This window comes from Brienomyrus brachyistius, chromosome 18 (assembly GCF_023856365.1).
Source record: "Brienomyrus brachyistius isolate T26 chromosome 18, BBRACH_0.4, whole genome shotgun sequence".
Taxonomy (NCBI): domain Eukaryota; kingdom Metazoa; phylum Chordata; class Actinopteri; order Osteoglossiformes; family Mormyridae; genus Brienomyrus; species Brienomyrus brachyistius.
This window is the reverse complement of record NC_064550.1, coordinates 6,818,676-6,835,553: the sequence shown is the minus strand read 5'-3', so window position 1 is coordinate 6,835,553 and position 16,878 is coordinate 6,818,676. Positions and strand designations below refer to the sequence as shown.

General features: G+C 45.7%; 1 protein-coding gene across 1 annotated transcript; it reads right to left on the bottom strand.

The window, feature by feature from the left end:
• Positions 1-2,099: 2,099 nt before the first annotated feature.
• LOC125713488 (sushi repeat-containing protein SRPX2-like) lies at positions 2,100-16,073 on the bottom strand. Its single transcript, XM_048984664.1, has 11 exons — positions 15,919-16,073; positions 15,660-15,773; positions 9,782-9,853; positions 9,432-9,623; positions 8,832-9,008; positions 5,750-5,876; positions 5,539-5,660; positions 4,752-4,931; positions 4,275-4,408; positions 4,060-4,181; positions 2,100-3,259 (listed from the first exon to the last, which is right to left on the bottom strand). Exons 2-11 carry the CDS (start codon positions 15,727-15,729, stop codon positions 3,079-3,081), a joined length of 1,377 nt encoding a protein of 458 aa, XP_048840621.1. The 5' UTR covers positions 15,730-15,773; positions 15,919-16,073; the 3' UTR covers positions 2,100-3,078.
• Positions 16,074-16,878: the final 805 nt, after the last annotated feature.

The following is a 16,878-nucleotide window of genomic DNA, read 5'->3' as shown; positions in this document are numbered from 1 at the left end:
CTCCCCACGTCGTAGTGGGGTTTGCGTGTTCTCCCCGCGTCATAGTGGGGTTTGCATGTTCTCCCCGTGTCGTCGTGGGGTTCGGTGTTCTCCCCACATCGTAGTGGGGTTTGCGTGTTCTCCCCGCGTCATAGTGGGGTTCGGTGTTCTCCCCACATCGTAGTGGGGTTTGCGTGTTCTCCCCACATCGTAGTGGGGTTTGCATGTTCTCCCCGCGTCGTCGTGGGGTTCGGTGTTCTCCCCACATCGTAGTGGGGTTTGCGTGTTCTCCCCACATCGTAGTGGGGTTTGCGTGTTCTCCCCACGTCATAGTGGGGTTTGCGTGTTCTCCCCGCGTCATAGTGGGGTTTGCGTGTTCTCCCCACATCGTAGTGGGGTTTGCGTGTTCTCCCCACGTCATAGTGGGGTTTGCGTGTTCTCCCCACATCGTAGTGGGGTTTGCGTGTTCTCCCCACGTCATAGTGGGGTTTGCGTGTTCTCCCCGCATCATAGTGGGGTTTGCGTGTTCTCCCCGCGTCGTAGTGGGGTTTGCGTGTTCTCCCCGCATCGTAGTGGGGTTTGCATGTTCTCCCCGCGTCATAGTGGGGTTTGCGTGTTCTCCCCGCGTCGTAGTGGGATTTACGTGTTCTCCCCGCATCATAGTGGGGTTTGCGTGTTCTCCCCGCGTCGTAGTGGGGTTTGCGTGTTCTTCTCGCATCGTAGTGGGGTTTGCATGTTCTCCCCGCGTCATAGTGGGATTTACGTGTTCTCCCCGCATCGTAGTGGGATTTACGTGTTCTCCCCGCATCATAGTGGGGTTTGCGTGTTCTCCCCGCATCATAGTGGGGTTTGCGTGTTCTCCCCGCATCGTAGTGGGATTTACGTGTTCTCCCCGCATCATAGTGGGGTTTGCGTGTTCTCCCCGCGTCGTAGTGGGGTTTGCGTGTTCTTCTCGCATCGAAGTGGGGTTTGCATGTTCACTCCGTGTCGTAGTGGGGTTTGCGTGTTCTCCTCGCATCGTAGTGGGATTTGCGTGTTCTCCTCATGTCGTAGTGGGATTTGCGTGTTCTCCCCGCGTCGTAGTGGGGTTTGCATATTCTCCCCACATCGTAGTGGGGTTTGCGTGTTCTCCCCGCATCATAGTGGGGTTTGCGTGTTCTCCCCGCGTCGTAGTGGGGTTTGCGTGTTCTCCCTGCATCGTAGTGGGGTTTGCATGTTCTCCCCGCGTCATAGTGGGGTTTGCGTGTTCTCCTCGCGTCGTAGTGGGGTTTGCGTGTTCTCCCCGCATCGTAGTGGGATTTACGTGTTCTCCCCGCATCATAGTGGGGTTTGCGTGTTCTCCCCGCATCATAGTGGGGTTTGCGTGTTCTCCCCGCATCGTAGTGGGATTTACGTGTTCTCCCCGCATCATAGTGGGGTTTGCGTGTTCTCCCCGCATCGTAGTGGGATTTACGTGTTCTCCCCGCATCATAGTGGGGTTTGCGTGTTCTCCCCGCGTCGTAGTGGGGTTTGCGTGTTCTTCTCGCATCGAAGTGGGGTTTGCATGTTCACCCCGTGTCGTAGTGGGGTTTGCGTGTTCTCCTCGCATCGTAGTGGGATTTGCGTGTTCTCCTCGTGTCGTAGTGGGATTTGCGTGTTCTCCCCGCGTCGTAGTGGGGTTTGCGTGTTCTCCCCGCGTCGTAGTGGGGTTTGCGTGTTCTCCCCGCATCATGGTGGGGTTTGCGTGTTCTCCCCGCATCGTAGTGGGATTTGCGTGTTCTCCCCGCGTCGTAGTGGAATTTGCTTGTTCACCCCGTGTCGTAGTGGGGTTTGTGTGTTCTCCCCGCATCATTGTGGGGCTCGCGTGTTCTCCCCGCGTTGTAGTGGAATTTGCACTCCCCGCGTCGTAGTGGGGTTGTGCGTGTTCTCACCGCGTCGTAGTGGAACTTGGCTCTGGCAGTGATGTTTAAAGGCAATTGTATATCTTCTTTACTAGCAATCAAAAGTAATCACTTGAAGGAATATTCATTTGTTAATGAAATATTTGTTATATTTCATTATAATGAAGACAAAGTTGTTTAACAGTTTTATAGTTATTACATTTATTACTAAACCAAGTGAAACCAAGTGATACTACAATATTAATATTTAAATATGTTATTATTTCCATTTTATTTTGGGAAAACACAACAGATACAAATACAATAAAAACACAAGAGAATCTTCACATTGCATGAAGGAGGTGATGTAAGCCCTGCTATGTGGAATCAAGCTTTCAGTCACTATTGTCACAGAGACAGCCTCACATTCTGTCCTCTTCATTCATTCTGAAAGATTGTCTCCTCATAAAAATTAAGTAACATCATTTCATGTCCAAATCAGGAGTTCCCAGGAGATATGTTGTTTATAAAAATGTAATATTTCGTTACTAAAATATTACTGAAATCCTCTTTAACAGTAAATCAATACAGAAACATGCTGTATTTATGTAAGCTTTTAAAGATGTGTTTCTGAAACAGTTATATAATGCCCGTAATATTTGGCGACTTCTTTAGTTATGGATCATAAATTGTACATTTCAGGTCTAAGGTTTGACATTATATCGCGTTACATAGGTGCATCTCCACAGTGCAGTGCGCTCTGCAGACCTTCACTAATACTTAGCTATAAGGCTGCAGTTTTACCCCTTAGACAATTTATGACAGAATGAAATCCTTAACAATAATCCTTGTTATTGGCATTGTTCCTCACAATCTCTCATGTGCAAAAAGTACTAGTTTTCCCTCAACCATGTCAGAGGTGTTAATCACTTGGCAAAGAGAAAACTTCAGCTCGAAGAAAGAAATGTCATCATCCTCTCTAGCACTCGTACCGTTCAATTTCCAGCCACCAGGGGGAGCTATTGTGCAGAAGGCTGAGTATTGGCCACCATGGGTTTTGGCCAAATCTTACAGGTAGAGGATTTCTCGCTTTGGTTGTGTTCATAAAGCTGTAAAAGTCATAAGAATTAGTAAATTACTATGGATACTATGTTCCTAAACTGTTTATATCTTATTCATATCTATGTTAATGCCCAGCTTCAGAGTGCTGTGCTCGCCGGCCAGTGTCCGCGTCTGAGGCTCAGTCGCAGTAGTCCCTCTGCTTCTCCAGGCGTTCCCGCTCCTCCTCGTCCAGCATGTATGCGTCAATGACGGAGAAAAGCTCCTCGGGCGTGGTGGGTGCGATGAAGCGATCTTGGTCAATGCCGTAGCTGTCCAGCAGCACCATGCTGAAGTATGACCTGGTGATCCTGTAGGCCTGTCTGTAGCCCAGAGACGCAAAGAAGAGGTCCTTTCATGTCAGGGCAAAGGTACGAAGCAAAGGTCACTGGTATCATGAATAGAGGCGTAGGATATCACATCATGATTGTGTGCTGCATGTGCAATAATCACCAGGGCTGCATAATGTCACATCACGATTGCATGGCGCATGCAAAATAATCACCAGGGCTGCATAATGTCACATCACGATTGCATGGCGCATGCAATATAATCACTAGGGCTGCATAATGTCACACCACGATTGCATGGCGCATGCAAAATAATCAACAGGGTTGCACGATATTGCAGCCCAATTGCATGGCGCATGTGCAATAATCACCAAGGCTACAGATGACGGGCGTAAACATTTGTCTGGACGCCGGCCAGGACTATATGGACGTTTACTTACGCCCATACTTTGATAAGAGGGTTAGTATTACGCCTAAAATTTTAATGAGAGGTGTTTTGTAACTGCTGAAAGTCAGTACTTTGTATAAATTTTGCGTGTCCTTAGCTTTAATAAACATATCGGACTTTCAACTGCAAAAAGTACCACCACACCACAGACATCTTTTTTCCTGGTTTAACCACAATATCTCCTCTTTTAAAAGTGGCTGCTGAGCTGTCCCTTTCCTCCTCACCACTTCAGTGCTTATCGCTTCCATGATTTACCAAAACAGTGACATGTGTCGTGCACCGCCAACTGATTCTAATAAGCGTAAGTGATTATTGTGGCTGTCAGGGAGTCAATTATGTTTCCACGCAGCTTGGCCCGGATGGATTTTGAATGGCTTCACAATACCTGAGCCCCTCAATGACGTGAGGGTCCAACTGCCGGTCTTTGATGCGGCCCACCTCTCGAGGAGGCAGTCCCAGAAGCTCGATCACCGTCACCTGTCGCAGGTCCAAACCACACCCTGCTTTCTACAAAATAACAAAAAACGGAGGTGATGGAACATGGCTCCCTCTGCTGGCAGGAATTCCAAAACGCATCCCAATCAGGTATTACGGACACACCTGTAGCATGATGTTCTGAAGTTTGTAGTACTGGTCACCATTGCTCGGTGTGGAAAGGATAAGCAGCCTCCTTTTCTCGTAGAACTGGTCCAGCAGAGCAGCAGCTGTCCTCACATCCGTGTTTATCTCCATCACTGGCAACACACACATGTCTTATCCAACCCCAGCAAGATGTTCCTGACCTCAGGTTGAGAGCATGCAGCTGCCATATCTGCTCAAAGCCTGTATTTTTCCAGGTAACGAGAGATATCTGTGTCAGCACTGCACACTTCTCGTCCATAGAGGCCTCAGTCCTGCTGCTCTTCATTCAGCCTCAGGTGCTCGAGCTAATTATTTGGACGACGGGGCGTTTTTTGTGGTGAGTCTGGTGTTACGTTTGAAGTACTAAGAAGCTTTCAAGGGTCAGACTTGGGCTCTGCTGGTTTGAAGGACTAAAGGTTGCATTGTTCCGGGGGGGGGGGGGGGGGGTAGACTTACTGACGCAGACGGGAGCGACTCCAGCCCAGCTGCGGCTGAACTGGCACACTCGGGTTGCGACCCCCTTCCGCTCCCAGCCCCCCTCGCAGGAGAACTCGCACACGGCTCCGTAGTTGTTTCCACCGGAGGAGCATTTCAGGTACCCATGCAGCGGGGCCTTCAGGGCAGGACACCTCCGCACTGGGGGCAGGCAAATGGAAAACGCATCCGTGTGTTTCCTGTTAGGTCATGGAGAGCCGCATATCTGGCAGAGTCAGTCACCAACCGCATTCCTCATGCTGGTTAAGCCCAGGGACTCTGAAGGTTTAACCGCTAGCTACGGCCTCACAGGAAAACAGCTAAAACCAAATTAGCAAAAATTCTAATCCAAGTTCTAATTGCAGAGTACGCCAGAAACTGCATTTATCTGTTTCTTTTGCACTCGACAGCTGTCCAAGGGCGAGGAGAGAGTTTGTTATTGGTGGGACACGATTTAATAATTTAAATGCAAAAGGCCTATTTATAGGGGGAGACGAATGAAGCCAAATTAAAAATGTGCCCTGGTTGAAACACCCCAGCCCCCACCATAATCATACGCATCATCGCACCATCATTCTGACGACATTGGCATATAGAGCTTTTCGATTTATTTAAGCCATCATTATATGCAGATCAGTTAATATTAAAACACTGATTCAATATCCAACGAAGCTGAAATGACTCGTCTCACTTAGCTTTATGATGTTATACTTTAATTTCATGCTCCATGCGTCAGTTTTGGAGACCCCCCCCCATCTCACTCCCATACCCTCCACTCGCACTATGAACTTGCAGGCTGCCTTATTCCGGGCCTGGTCGTATGCTTTATATCGGATGATGTGGATCCCCTCCTTAAAGTCTGACCCTGACTCTGCGCCTGTCAGTTTCACGCTGCAAATGGAGAAAAAAAAATTAGTTAAGAAAAGTGTGACGATGAAGATGGATTTTAACAAAAGAAAAAGGCCGATCTGTGTTAATACTCAGGCAGTGCAGTATCAGCCGTGTCCTTCACGATCGGGGGGTCCCAGGACACTCTGGCACTCAGCTGTCCTGGTGCTGCAATCTTGACCCGCGATCGAGGGCATGTAATCTTTGGAGGCTCGTGATCTATAAAATCGCATGACGGCAGATGGGTGTTATAGCGAGGACTCAGTTAGCATGAGCGGCTAGCCCACTGTACCTCAGCAAACGCCATGAAGGCTCAGCTAGCCCACTGTACCTCAGCAAACGCCATGAAGGCTCAGCTAGCCCACTGTACCTCAGCAAACACCATGAAGGCTCAGCTAGCCCACTGTACCTCAGCAAACGCCATGAAGGCTCAGCTAGCCCACTGTACCTCAGCAAACACCATGAAGGCTCAGCTAGCCCACTGTACCTCAGCAAACGCCATGAAGGCTCAGCTAGCCCACTGTACCTCAGCAAATGCCATCAAGGCTCAGCTAGTCCACTGTACCTCAGCAAATGGCATGAAGGCTCAGCTAGTCCACTGTACCTCAGCAAATGCCATCAAGGCTCAGCAAGTCCACTGTACCTCAGCAAATGCCATCAAGGCTCAGCTAGTCCACTGTACCTCAGCAAACGCCATGAAGGCTCAGCTAGTCCACTGTACCTCAGCAAATGCCATCAAGGCTCAGCTAGTCCACTGTACCTCAGCAAATGCCATCAAGGCTCAGCTAGTCCACTGTACCTCAGCAAATGGCATGAAGGCTCAGCTAGCCCACTGTACCTCAGCAAACGCCATGAAGGCTCAGCTAGTCCACTGTACCTCAGCAAATGGCATTAAGGCTCAGCTAGTCCACTGTACCTCAGCAAATGGCATGAAGGCTCAGCTAGTCCACTGTACCTCAGCAAATGCCATCAAGGCTCAGCTAGTCCACTGTACCTCAGCAAATGCCATCAAGGCTCAGCTAGTCCACTGTACCTCAGCAAATGGCATGAAGGCTCAGCTAGCCCACTGTACCTCAGCAAACGCCATGAAGGCTCAGCTAGCCCACTGTACCTCAGCAAACGCCATGAAGGCTCAGCTAGTCCACTGTACCTCAGTAAATGCCATCAAGGCTCAGCTAGCCCACTGTACCTCAGCAAACGCCATGAAGGCTCAGCTAGTCCACTGTACCTCAGCAAACGCCATGAAGGCTCAGCTAGTCCACTATACCTCAGCAAATGCCATCAAGGCTCAGCTAGTCCACTGTACCTCAGCAAATGCCATCAAGGCTCAGCTAGTCCACTGTACCTCAGCAAATGGCATGAAGGCTCAGCTAGTCCACTGTACCTCAGCAAATGCCATCAAGGCTCAGCTAGTCCACTGTACCTCAGCAAATGCCATCAAGGCTCAGCTAGTCCACTGTACCTCAGCAAATGGCATGAAGGCTCAGCTAGCCCACTGTACCTCAGCAAACGCCATGAAGGCTCAGCTAGTCCACTGTACCTCAGCAAATGGCATTAAGGCTCAGCTAGTCCACTGTACCTCAGCAAATGGCATGAAGGCTCAGCTAGTCCACTGTACCTCAGCAAATGCCATCAAGGCTCAGCTAGTCCACTGTACCTCAGCAAATGCCATCAAGGCTCAGCTAGTCCACTGTACCTCAGCAAATGGCATGAAGGCTCAGCTAGCCCACTGTACCTCAGCAAACGCCATGAAGGCTCAGCTAGCCCACTGTACCTCAGCAAACGCCATGAAGGCTCAGCTAGTCCACTTTACCTCAGTAAATGCCGTCAAGGCTCAGCTAGCCCACTGTACCTCAGCAAACGCCATGAAGGCTCAGCTAGTCCACTGTACCTCAGCAAACGCCATGAAGGCTCAGCTAGTCCACTATACCTCAGCAAATGCCATCAAGGCTCAGCTAGTCCACTGTACCTCAGCAAATGCCATCAAGGCTCAGCTAGTCCACTGTACCTCAGCAAATGGCATGAAGGCTCAGCTAGCCCACTGTACCTCAGCAAACGCCATGAAGGCTCAGCTAGTCCACTGTACCTCAGTAAATGCCATCAAGGCTCAGCTAGCCCACTGTACCTCAGCAAACGCCATGAAGGCTCAGCTAGTCCACTGTACCTCAGCAAACGCCATGAAGGCTCAGCTAGTCCACTATACCTCAGCAAATGCCATCAAGGCTCAGCTAGTCCACTGTACCTCAGCAAATGCCATCAAGGCTCAGCTAGTCCACTGTACCTCAGCAAATGGCATGAAGGCTCAGCTAGCCCACTGTACCTCAGCAAACGCCATGAAGGCTCAGCTAGTCCACTGTACCTCAGTAAATGCCATCAAGGCTCAGCTAGTCCACTGTACCTCAGCAAATGGCATGAAGGCTCAGCTAGTCCACTGTACCTCAGCAAATGCCATCAAGGCTCAGCTAGTCCACTGTACCTCAGCAAATGGCATCAAGGCTCAGCTAGTCCACTGTACCTCAGCAAATGGCATGAAGGCTCAGCTAGTCCACTGTACCTCAGCAAATGCCATCAAGGCTCAGCTAGTCCACTGTACCTCAGCAAATGGCATCAAGGCTCAGCTAGTCCACTGTACCTCAGCATACGCCATGAAGGCTATGAGATCTGAGACCAACATAGAAGGCACAAAAGCCTCAGACACAGCACTGCTTTCCAGGTACTCTTGGAATGCTAGAACATTTTCTTAATGATAAGATAAGTAGGAAGCCTTTATATTCTTTGGAAATGGCTGCCTCAGTGTGTCTTCCTGAACTATTACGTTTTCACGTCCCTTAAGTTTTAACATTCAAACTCTCTCACCTCTGTTTTTCTATCTGTTTTATGAAATTTTGTGCCATTCATTTTCAAATGTTGTTTTACTGTTCACTTTACTTATTGTTCCCATGTCCTTATTTTCTGATGCTGCTACTTAATTATATTGTTTAATGTGAACCGACAGTGTGCTGGGACCGTGTGAGTAAGGATCTCAGCATATGGAGTTTATATGACATTGAACTTGAAAACGAAACGCCCGATATTTAGCATTATTTATGTTGCGTAAGACAGCCCCAACAGAACATGACAATGTGCAAAAAGCCGCCAACGGTCAGCAGCTGGGTCCTCCGACCGGGACGCTACCTTGGCAGGACGGCTCTGTGCTGCTCCACTTGCCGTCCTCCAGGCAGGTGCGGCTGCGGTCGCCGTCGATTTCGTATCCCGGGTTACAGGTGTAGTCACACCTGGAGTCCACAAATACACCGTCGGAGCAGCTGAACGTGCCGTAGTAGATTGCGGGCAGAACATGACAGCGAATCTCTAGGGGATTTCCACAGAAACAGCCGGTCTCATCCAAATTCCCAGCACTGCACTGCTACTGATATCCGCGGCCCGAAATCATCTTAGGCACATATTTCCAAGGTTTAAAACTGACAGAATTAGTACTGCCTCTCTAGCTTTATACGTTGACTTTACAGATTCTGTAAACCTCTAAACTGTAAAAAAAATACATTTGTATAAATATTTACTATTATTATTATTATTATAGCAGGGAATCAATCAGCAGTGTGTTTAGAAGGATAATTGGCTAGCTTAAATTTAATAAGAAATCAGTTTTAGAATAATTCAGTATTGGTAAGCATGTTGATGACAGCGTGATGGACAGCATGCAAACCAGCCATATCCCTGTGGAGTTACCCCCCCCCCCCACCCCCAAAGAGCCTTATGAAGACAGTCACTCACGGCGGCAGTAGGCCAGCCTGGACCAGCGGCGACTGGGCAGGCACTGGACCGCGGACGGTCCCACCAGCTGGCTCCCACTGTCACAGGACAGCAGGCACCACGTCCCCAGGGCGCTGTGGTGATGTCCTCCGCGCGGCGATCGGCAGCTCACCTGCCCATTCCTCAGGCTGAGTGTGTGGCACCAGTGTGGACCTGGCACAGGAGGGGAACAAGGGGGGGGGCTCGTCAGGTGACGGGTGACCTCGGCGTGGCCCCCTGTAGCGTATTACCTGTCAGCAGCTGCCTGGATGAGTTTCACAAAGCTTATGGGATTAGCAGATATTGTTCTCCATTTGTCTGCTTTCACTTACTGCTGTAGTCCAGTCTGGGGCTGTAATGACTATCAGCCCCTGCTCCTGCGTCACCGTATCCGTCCCCAGAGCCTAAAATAAACAGCGCACCATAATTAGATTTTTTTTCTTATCCACCACACAAGCCTTGTTGTTACCAAGGCACCAGACCACAGCCTGTTTTTTTTTTTTTTTTTTGCAAAATACTAAGCATGCACACAGATCCCCTTCCAGCCAATGTCTTAATGAGCTGCAGTTTGGATTGGGACTTCAAAGCTACCATGACTGGAGGAACATTTTAATCCACATTTATATAGACGTAACTGTTAATTGAGGTCATTGAATTTTTAGCCAAAAATGTTTCCAAGATGATGTTAATCCAACATTTTCTTAAAAAAGTACATGGACATCAACTGAATATATAGTATAGTATAGTATAGTATAGTATAGTATAGTATACTTTGGTAGTGTCGATCTAACATTTTCGTAAAAAATGAATGGATATCGACTGAATATACAGTATATAGTACAGTATGGTATGGTATAGTTTACTTTGGCAGTGTCAATCCAACATTTTCTTAAAAAAATGCATGGACATGGTAGCTGGAAAAATGCACTGACATTCCTGGAAAAAGTGTATAGTATAGTATAGTATAGTATAGTATAGTATAGTATAGTATATTTACTTTGGCAGGCCTATAGTAACTACGCATACATTTTTTTTGACATTACACAGCTATGTTTGAGGATCTCGACGCGCATGATGTACGGGTCAGAAAGATTATGCGAGGCACTCCACCATGCTGTTATTTTAGATACATCATGAAAAACCAAGGAGTTTCCCAAAATTCTGTACCATCTGCAAAACTGAAAATGTCCTCAGCTCCTAACGAAGTGGTCACCAATCTTGCTCCTGAAGATCTACCACCCTGCACAGCTTAGGTCCAGCCCTAATTTAACACACCCGTGCACTATTCCCTCGGTTTGCGTGGTGACCCCCTTTGTGGTAGGTAACAGAGGAACAATGAGAGAAACTAAGCAGTAACTGCTATAGGACTAAGACAGTCACCCAGGTTATCTGAGGAAAAAGAAAACCGAGACACTGATGTATCCCTGTAACAACAGACAAATGAAACTAATCGGTTTGCAAAACCACGGTCTCTTGACTTTCAAAAGAAATCACTACATGATTTTGAAGTTCTGTCGGGAACCTTTGCCCCGGTCTCTAAAAATCCATCCCCCACAGACAACAAATCCTCAGTATTACCTATTACATTTGGATCCTGCAAGCAGAAAAAAATGTCAGTGCAACAGTGAACCTTTTTACCAGACAGCAATAGGATCAGTCTTCATGGACACCAAAACACTGTCAACCAGCAGGGTTCTCTATGGAAAAATGCACTGACATTCCTGGAAAAAAGCTTTAGACATTCAATATTCTCAACTATTCTGGCTGTACACGCTTTCTAACATGTTTCTTCAGCTTAAGTTGCCTTGTTACCTTAAAAAATATGGTTTTACCATTTGGAATAACTACAAGAATGTTAAATACATTTATGTGGAAAACACATGAATCATTGCCGGTGAGGAGTAGAAGGCCATTGTGTAAAGTTTGGCGTAACACTTTAAAAATTTACCACATAACTATTTTAAGCTAATTACAGTCTGATTGTTTCTGTAACTATGTGTGGAATATTAAATTACCGCAATGTGTTTCCAAAGTCAAATCGCAGGAGCCAAGGACATGTTCTTAATTACCGAAGTTTTTGGGATCTTCTGTTATAGTTCATTTGTTACATTATTTGAATAACATTTTCAATTGTGTTTAGAAGTTTATTTTTTATTATAAATTGAAACTTCTTGGCGTGGGTTTTTAACATACAGTGAAAAATTATTCAGTGTTTTACCGAGGTTTATGGAACATATTCCAATAAAGACAGGCGCCCAAAAAGTGCAGACTACATTATTGGGTCGGTTACAGCACACTTTTCCTGGGCAGGCAGTGGTGTGGCTTCCAGACACTGCAGCCAGAAAATGCAGTGCGACATACCAAGCCAGTGACAGCAGCATCCGCGTCTGGCGTTTGTCTGCCGAGTCGTCCCAGTGGAATAGCATGTGCTGTGCTGTGTGTTTTCTAAACAGAGGCTTTCTTCACAGTAGCTGTGTTCTGGATCTAATGCACTGTGTGACTCACTCCCATTCACTGAATTCAGATTTTCCATTGAATTGACCGACTTACATGGGGCCCTTGGCATATATCTGCTGTTTCCTACAGAAGTCCAGAGACAGTAAGATGTATTTTAAGAAGTATTAAAAGTAGACAGAATATAAAACAGTCTATGTCATCTTTTTCTCCATCCATATTTAATCAAAATCATTATTTCTGAAGGCATGCTTTCCCAGAAATAACATTAATAGCATTTGTAAGCTTCCATATTTTCACGGAGAAATGCATTATATGGACAGAAGTATTGGGACACCTGGCCATTACACCCACAGGAACTTGTATGACGTCCCATAGGCATCAATATGTAGCTGGTCCCTCCTTTGCCGCTGTAACAGCTCCCACTCTTCTGGGGAGGCTTTCCACAAGATTTTGGAGTGTGTCTGTGGGAGTTTTTGCCCGTTCATCCAGAAGAGCATTTGTTTTGTGCACTGGGACATAGTCATGCTGGAACAGAAAAGGTTCTGCCCCAAATTGGTCCTAAGTTAGAAGCATAGAATTGTCCAAAATGTCTTGGTGTGCTGAAGTATTAAGAGTTCCCTTCACTGGAAGTAAGGCATCTAGCCCAACCCCTGACAAACAACCCCATACCATTATCCCTCCTCCACCAAACTTTACAGTTGGTACAATGCAGTCAAACCCAGACTTATTCATCTGACTGCCAGACAGAGAAGCGTGATTCATCACTCCAAAGAACACGTTTCCACTACTCCAGAATGCAGCTTTACACCACTCCATCCGACACTTGGCATTGCGCTTGGTGATGTGAGGCTTCCATGTAGCTGCTCAGCCATGGAAGCCCATTCCATGAAGCTCCCAGTGCACAGTTCTTAGGCTGGGGTTAATGCCAGAGGAAGTTTGGAATTCTGCAGTTATTCAGTCAACAGAGTGTAGGCGACTTTTACACACTATGAGCCTCAGCACTCTGCAACCTCGCTCTGTTCCTTTACATGGTCTGTCACTATGTGGCTGAGATTCCGTAGTTCCTAAAAGTGGCAAAAGTGGCAAAAGTGGCATCCTATGACAGAACCACACTTGAATTCACTGAGCTCTGCAGAATAATCCATTATTTTACACATTTGTAAACCTGTCTGCATGTCTAGGTGCTTGATTTTATACTCTTATGGCAATGGGTCTGAATGAAATACCGGAATTCAATGATTAAGAGGTGTGTCCCAATACCTTTGTCCATATAGTTTATATTATATATCACATTGTTAGATATTGCTAAAGACTGGCATGCGATTCAGGGTGGCTCTTCCCCTATCTTTTGAATGATCTGGTCTGGGATCAGCTCCAGACGCACCGGGACACTGCACTGCACTGCAAAGTCGGTAAGCTGGTTGCCAGATTCCACGCTCGATCATGGCACAGTCGTAGGCTGATAGGTCTGTGGACAGCTTTAAATAGGCCAAAATGGAGAGGAATACTAAAGCACAGGGTAATCTGATACCCTCTTGGCCACCAGTCAGTGTGCAGTGCAGTTAGAGTACGCGCAGTGCAGTTATAGTACGCGCAGTGCAGTTACAGTACGCGTAACAACACAGCAAAAGCGCAGAGGCGGACTGCATCAGAATATGCCTCAGCCCTTCCTCATAACAGGACATGACCTGGCTGTTATACAGCAAGGGTGTCAAACTGTGAAAGAATGACTGGAAACTGTAATGCAGAATACGCAGTATGAATCAGTATATGAATATATTTGAATTACTTATGAAAGCCCTCAGTATTTTTGTTGTTTCCCCAGCAGACAAATGAATCCCAAAAGTTTACATTGAATACACAGACCCTAGCCCCTTAAAATGTGCTGCATGGGAGCTAATAACAAAATGGATATTACCACTTCAACTGGGGTCCAGAAGTTCTTAGCAAAAATGATAAAATGCACTGAGGAAATATAATATTCTCTTCACACCATATAAAATAATGCAGTAAGAAATTCTAAGCCCCGCCTCCACTGTGTGTGTGTGTGTGTGTATGGAGTCTGTGTGCTCTAAGCCCCGCCTCCACTCTGTGTATGGAGTCTGTGTGCTCTAAGCCCCGCCTCCACTCTGTGTATGGAGTCTGTGTGCTCTAAGCCCCGCCTCCACTCTGAGCCCCGCCTCCACTCTAAGCCCCGCCTCCACTCTAAGCCCTGCTTTCACTCTATTTGTATGGAGTCTGTGTGGTCTGAGCCTCTTCCCATATCATGCAGGTTTCCTCCAAAAACCTAAAGGCATATGCAGTATGTGAATTAATGTCTCTAACTTGCCCACAGAATAATGCTTTTGCATGTGTGTGTGTGTGCGCGCGTGCATGCCCTGTGATGGACTGGCATCCCATCTAGAGAGTAACCTACACCAACCTCGTGCCCAACCTCTTACCCTGTCCAGCCTGAGAAAGGCTATAACTGTCACCCTCGATTTTGTTCAGGATTAGCAGGAAGACTGATGGATGGATATTTGGAGGCCTATTCAGAAATGCAGTTTGGTAGGAAACCAATGACCCAGAGGATACCCCCTCATAGCAAGCGGAGAACAAATCTACACATGGCGCGAGGTGCGAGTGAAGCAGTCAGTCAACTTCTGTATCATAAGCACTGATCATAAATTACAGTGTTTGCTTTCTGTGTAAGGACAGATTTAATAACAAGCTGTACCCTCAAACAAACCCAAACACGGATGGTGTGACCCAAGAATGCAGATTTCTGATTCATCATAAATGCATTAATTTTAATAAAAGTCCAACTATAACAATAAGTTAAAATAATAAAATGTTTTGTACAAAAACTTTAAACTTTAGAATAAACATTGTGATTTTGCTCAGGAAGTGCTGCTTTTAATTCAATAAGTCAGTTAAACCTTTATACATCCTTCGTCGAATATAATGAAAATGTCTGCACCGGCAGGTATGCATGTATTAGTGCTGTCTGTTGATGTGCTCTTCATTTAATCTGGACATTAAGCGGTGTGCAGCGCGCTAAGTGAAGCGGTCTGACAGACAGCTGTAGTAGCATCCACTGATTCCGCTTGTGGTGCAGTGAAATGCGGCGCTTTATTTATCAATGTTAAGGAGCGTCTTTTAGCTCACAGGATTCCTGTGGATTCCAGTTTTAAAATAAAGGTATATTTGGGCAGTGGCATCCCCATCGTTACTCAAAAACCTTAATCAGCTCAACAGACATAAATAAAAGCCGCTTCACATTATAGTGCAGCTCTACAGTAAGTTTGGTTTCAGGCTTCAGCGTAACACTTAAATCGATAGATGCGGGTTTCTGCTGGTAATGAACTAATAGGACGATCTGGTAATTTCCATATACAGTAGTTCTTTCTGTGGCAGAGGGTAATGTTAATGTTAATTCGAGAAGCGAACACAGTGAGAAAACCAACTTGATTTCGAAAATCAGCTGCCAGATATCAGGAGGAGATAGTCTATAACATAGAGGTGTTGAGAAATGGACAGTTTGGTATTTCCCATTCATACTACATACCACCGCGTAGTTACAATAAGGCCAGGTGTTACATTAATACCACGGACAACTATTACGGTTTCATGTCTTAATCTTCATGTTTATTTGCGGTAGTTTTCACCATATTTACACTGTTTCATTCAGATGTCTTAAAATATCTGCAAAACGCTAGTTTAATATTAGCATAACCATTTTGGTTCCGTTGAAATAATGCGTATTATCCTTACCTTCGTTCGGGCCAAAAGCAAAGGTCTCCGCGTACATCAGTACAGGTATAAGCAAAAAGAAATTTGACATTTTGACTCGGGAAGCAAAAAAGTTTTAAAATAACAAGCGTGGACCTTAAAAAATAAATAGAAACGTTTAATAAAATAACTTCAAAAATAAATCAAGTAATCTAATATCACGCCATAAATGACTGTCATAAGTATAGAATATCAGACTGACCGGTATGTTTAACTTAGATGTTCGAAAAAAAATATTTACATTTACGATTTCGCAAGTGTAGAGTCGATTTTCCAAGACTGCCAGCCCTCCTAGCCATCTTTTCCCATCCGTCGGAGAAAAATGTTGCCAGGAACTTCTCTAGCGACTCATTTGGCTTTAAAGGGGCAGGGTCTCCCGTATAGTCATTTGACCGACATTGCATTGGTGCAGAATAACTCCAGAATCAATACATACAACAGAATTTTCAACCTGGATTCTTTGATTTTCTAAAACTGTACTGTTAAAATTAAATAACAGTAGTTATTTAATAGTTAAATATTTGAAAAGCACTCCGTTTATTGTAGGCCTACTATTACCTGTACCTGTTCGGTCATCTGCTGAAGGGCTCTAGTTAATATCTGTAGGAACGTTTCTTCATTTGTTAAGATTGTATGCAGCTCGAGGGGCTAAATGATTGCACATTGCTGAAATTTAATTCAGACATACTGAGTAAGCAAAACGCTACAATAGCCTGCGCAAGTGATTTCAGGGCACAGTTCCTAATTTATTATTTAGTTTTATTTATTATTTTAAATATATATAATATAACGAGACATACTATATATATGTATGATATCTATAATTAAAAATGTAAGAATTTAGAATCACAATCAAAATCTTAGTCGCTAATTATATTTCGATCACGATATGCAAGCTATATTCCAGTTATGAGAAAACCTGCAAAGTGTTAAACATGCATTGCTCTGTGAGCTCCAAAATCGTACAAGAACAGCAGCTGGGGTTATGACACATTTCATGACGGCATTTGTCTCATTCCTGAGTCGGTACTCAGCCATTCGGCTTTGTTTTATTCTCTCGGAAAAGGGGAGTGCACGCAAAATTGTCCCGCTAAGTTCTTGGTTGGTTTGCTATTGTACTTGAAGGAATAAAGCCATTGGGTCTGACAGTATCGAAGCCTGGCACATAATCTATTGCAATTTAGGAATTAAGATATACAAA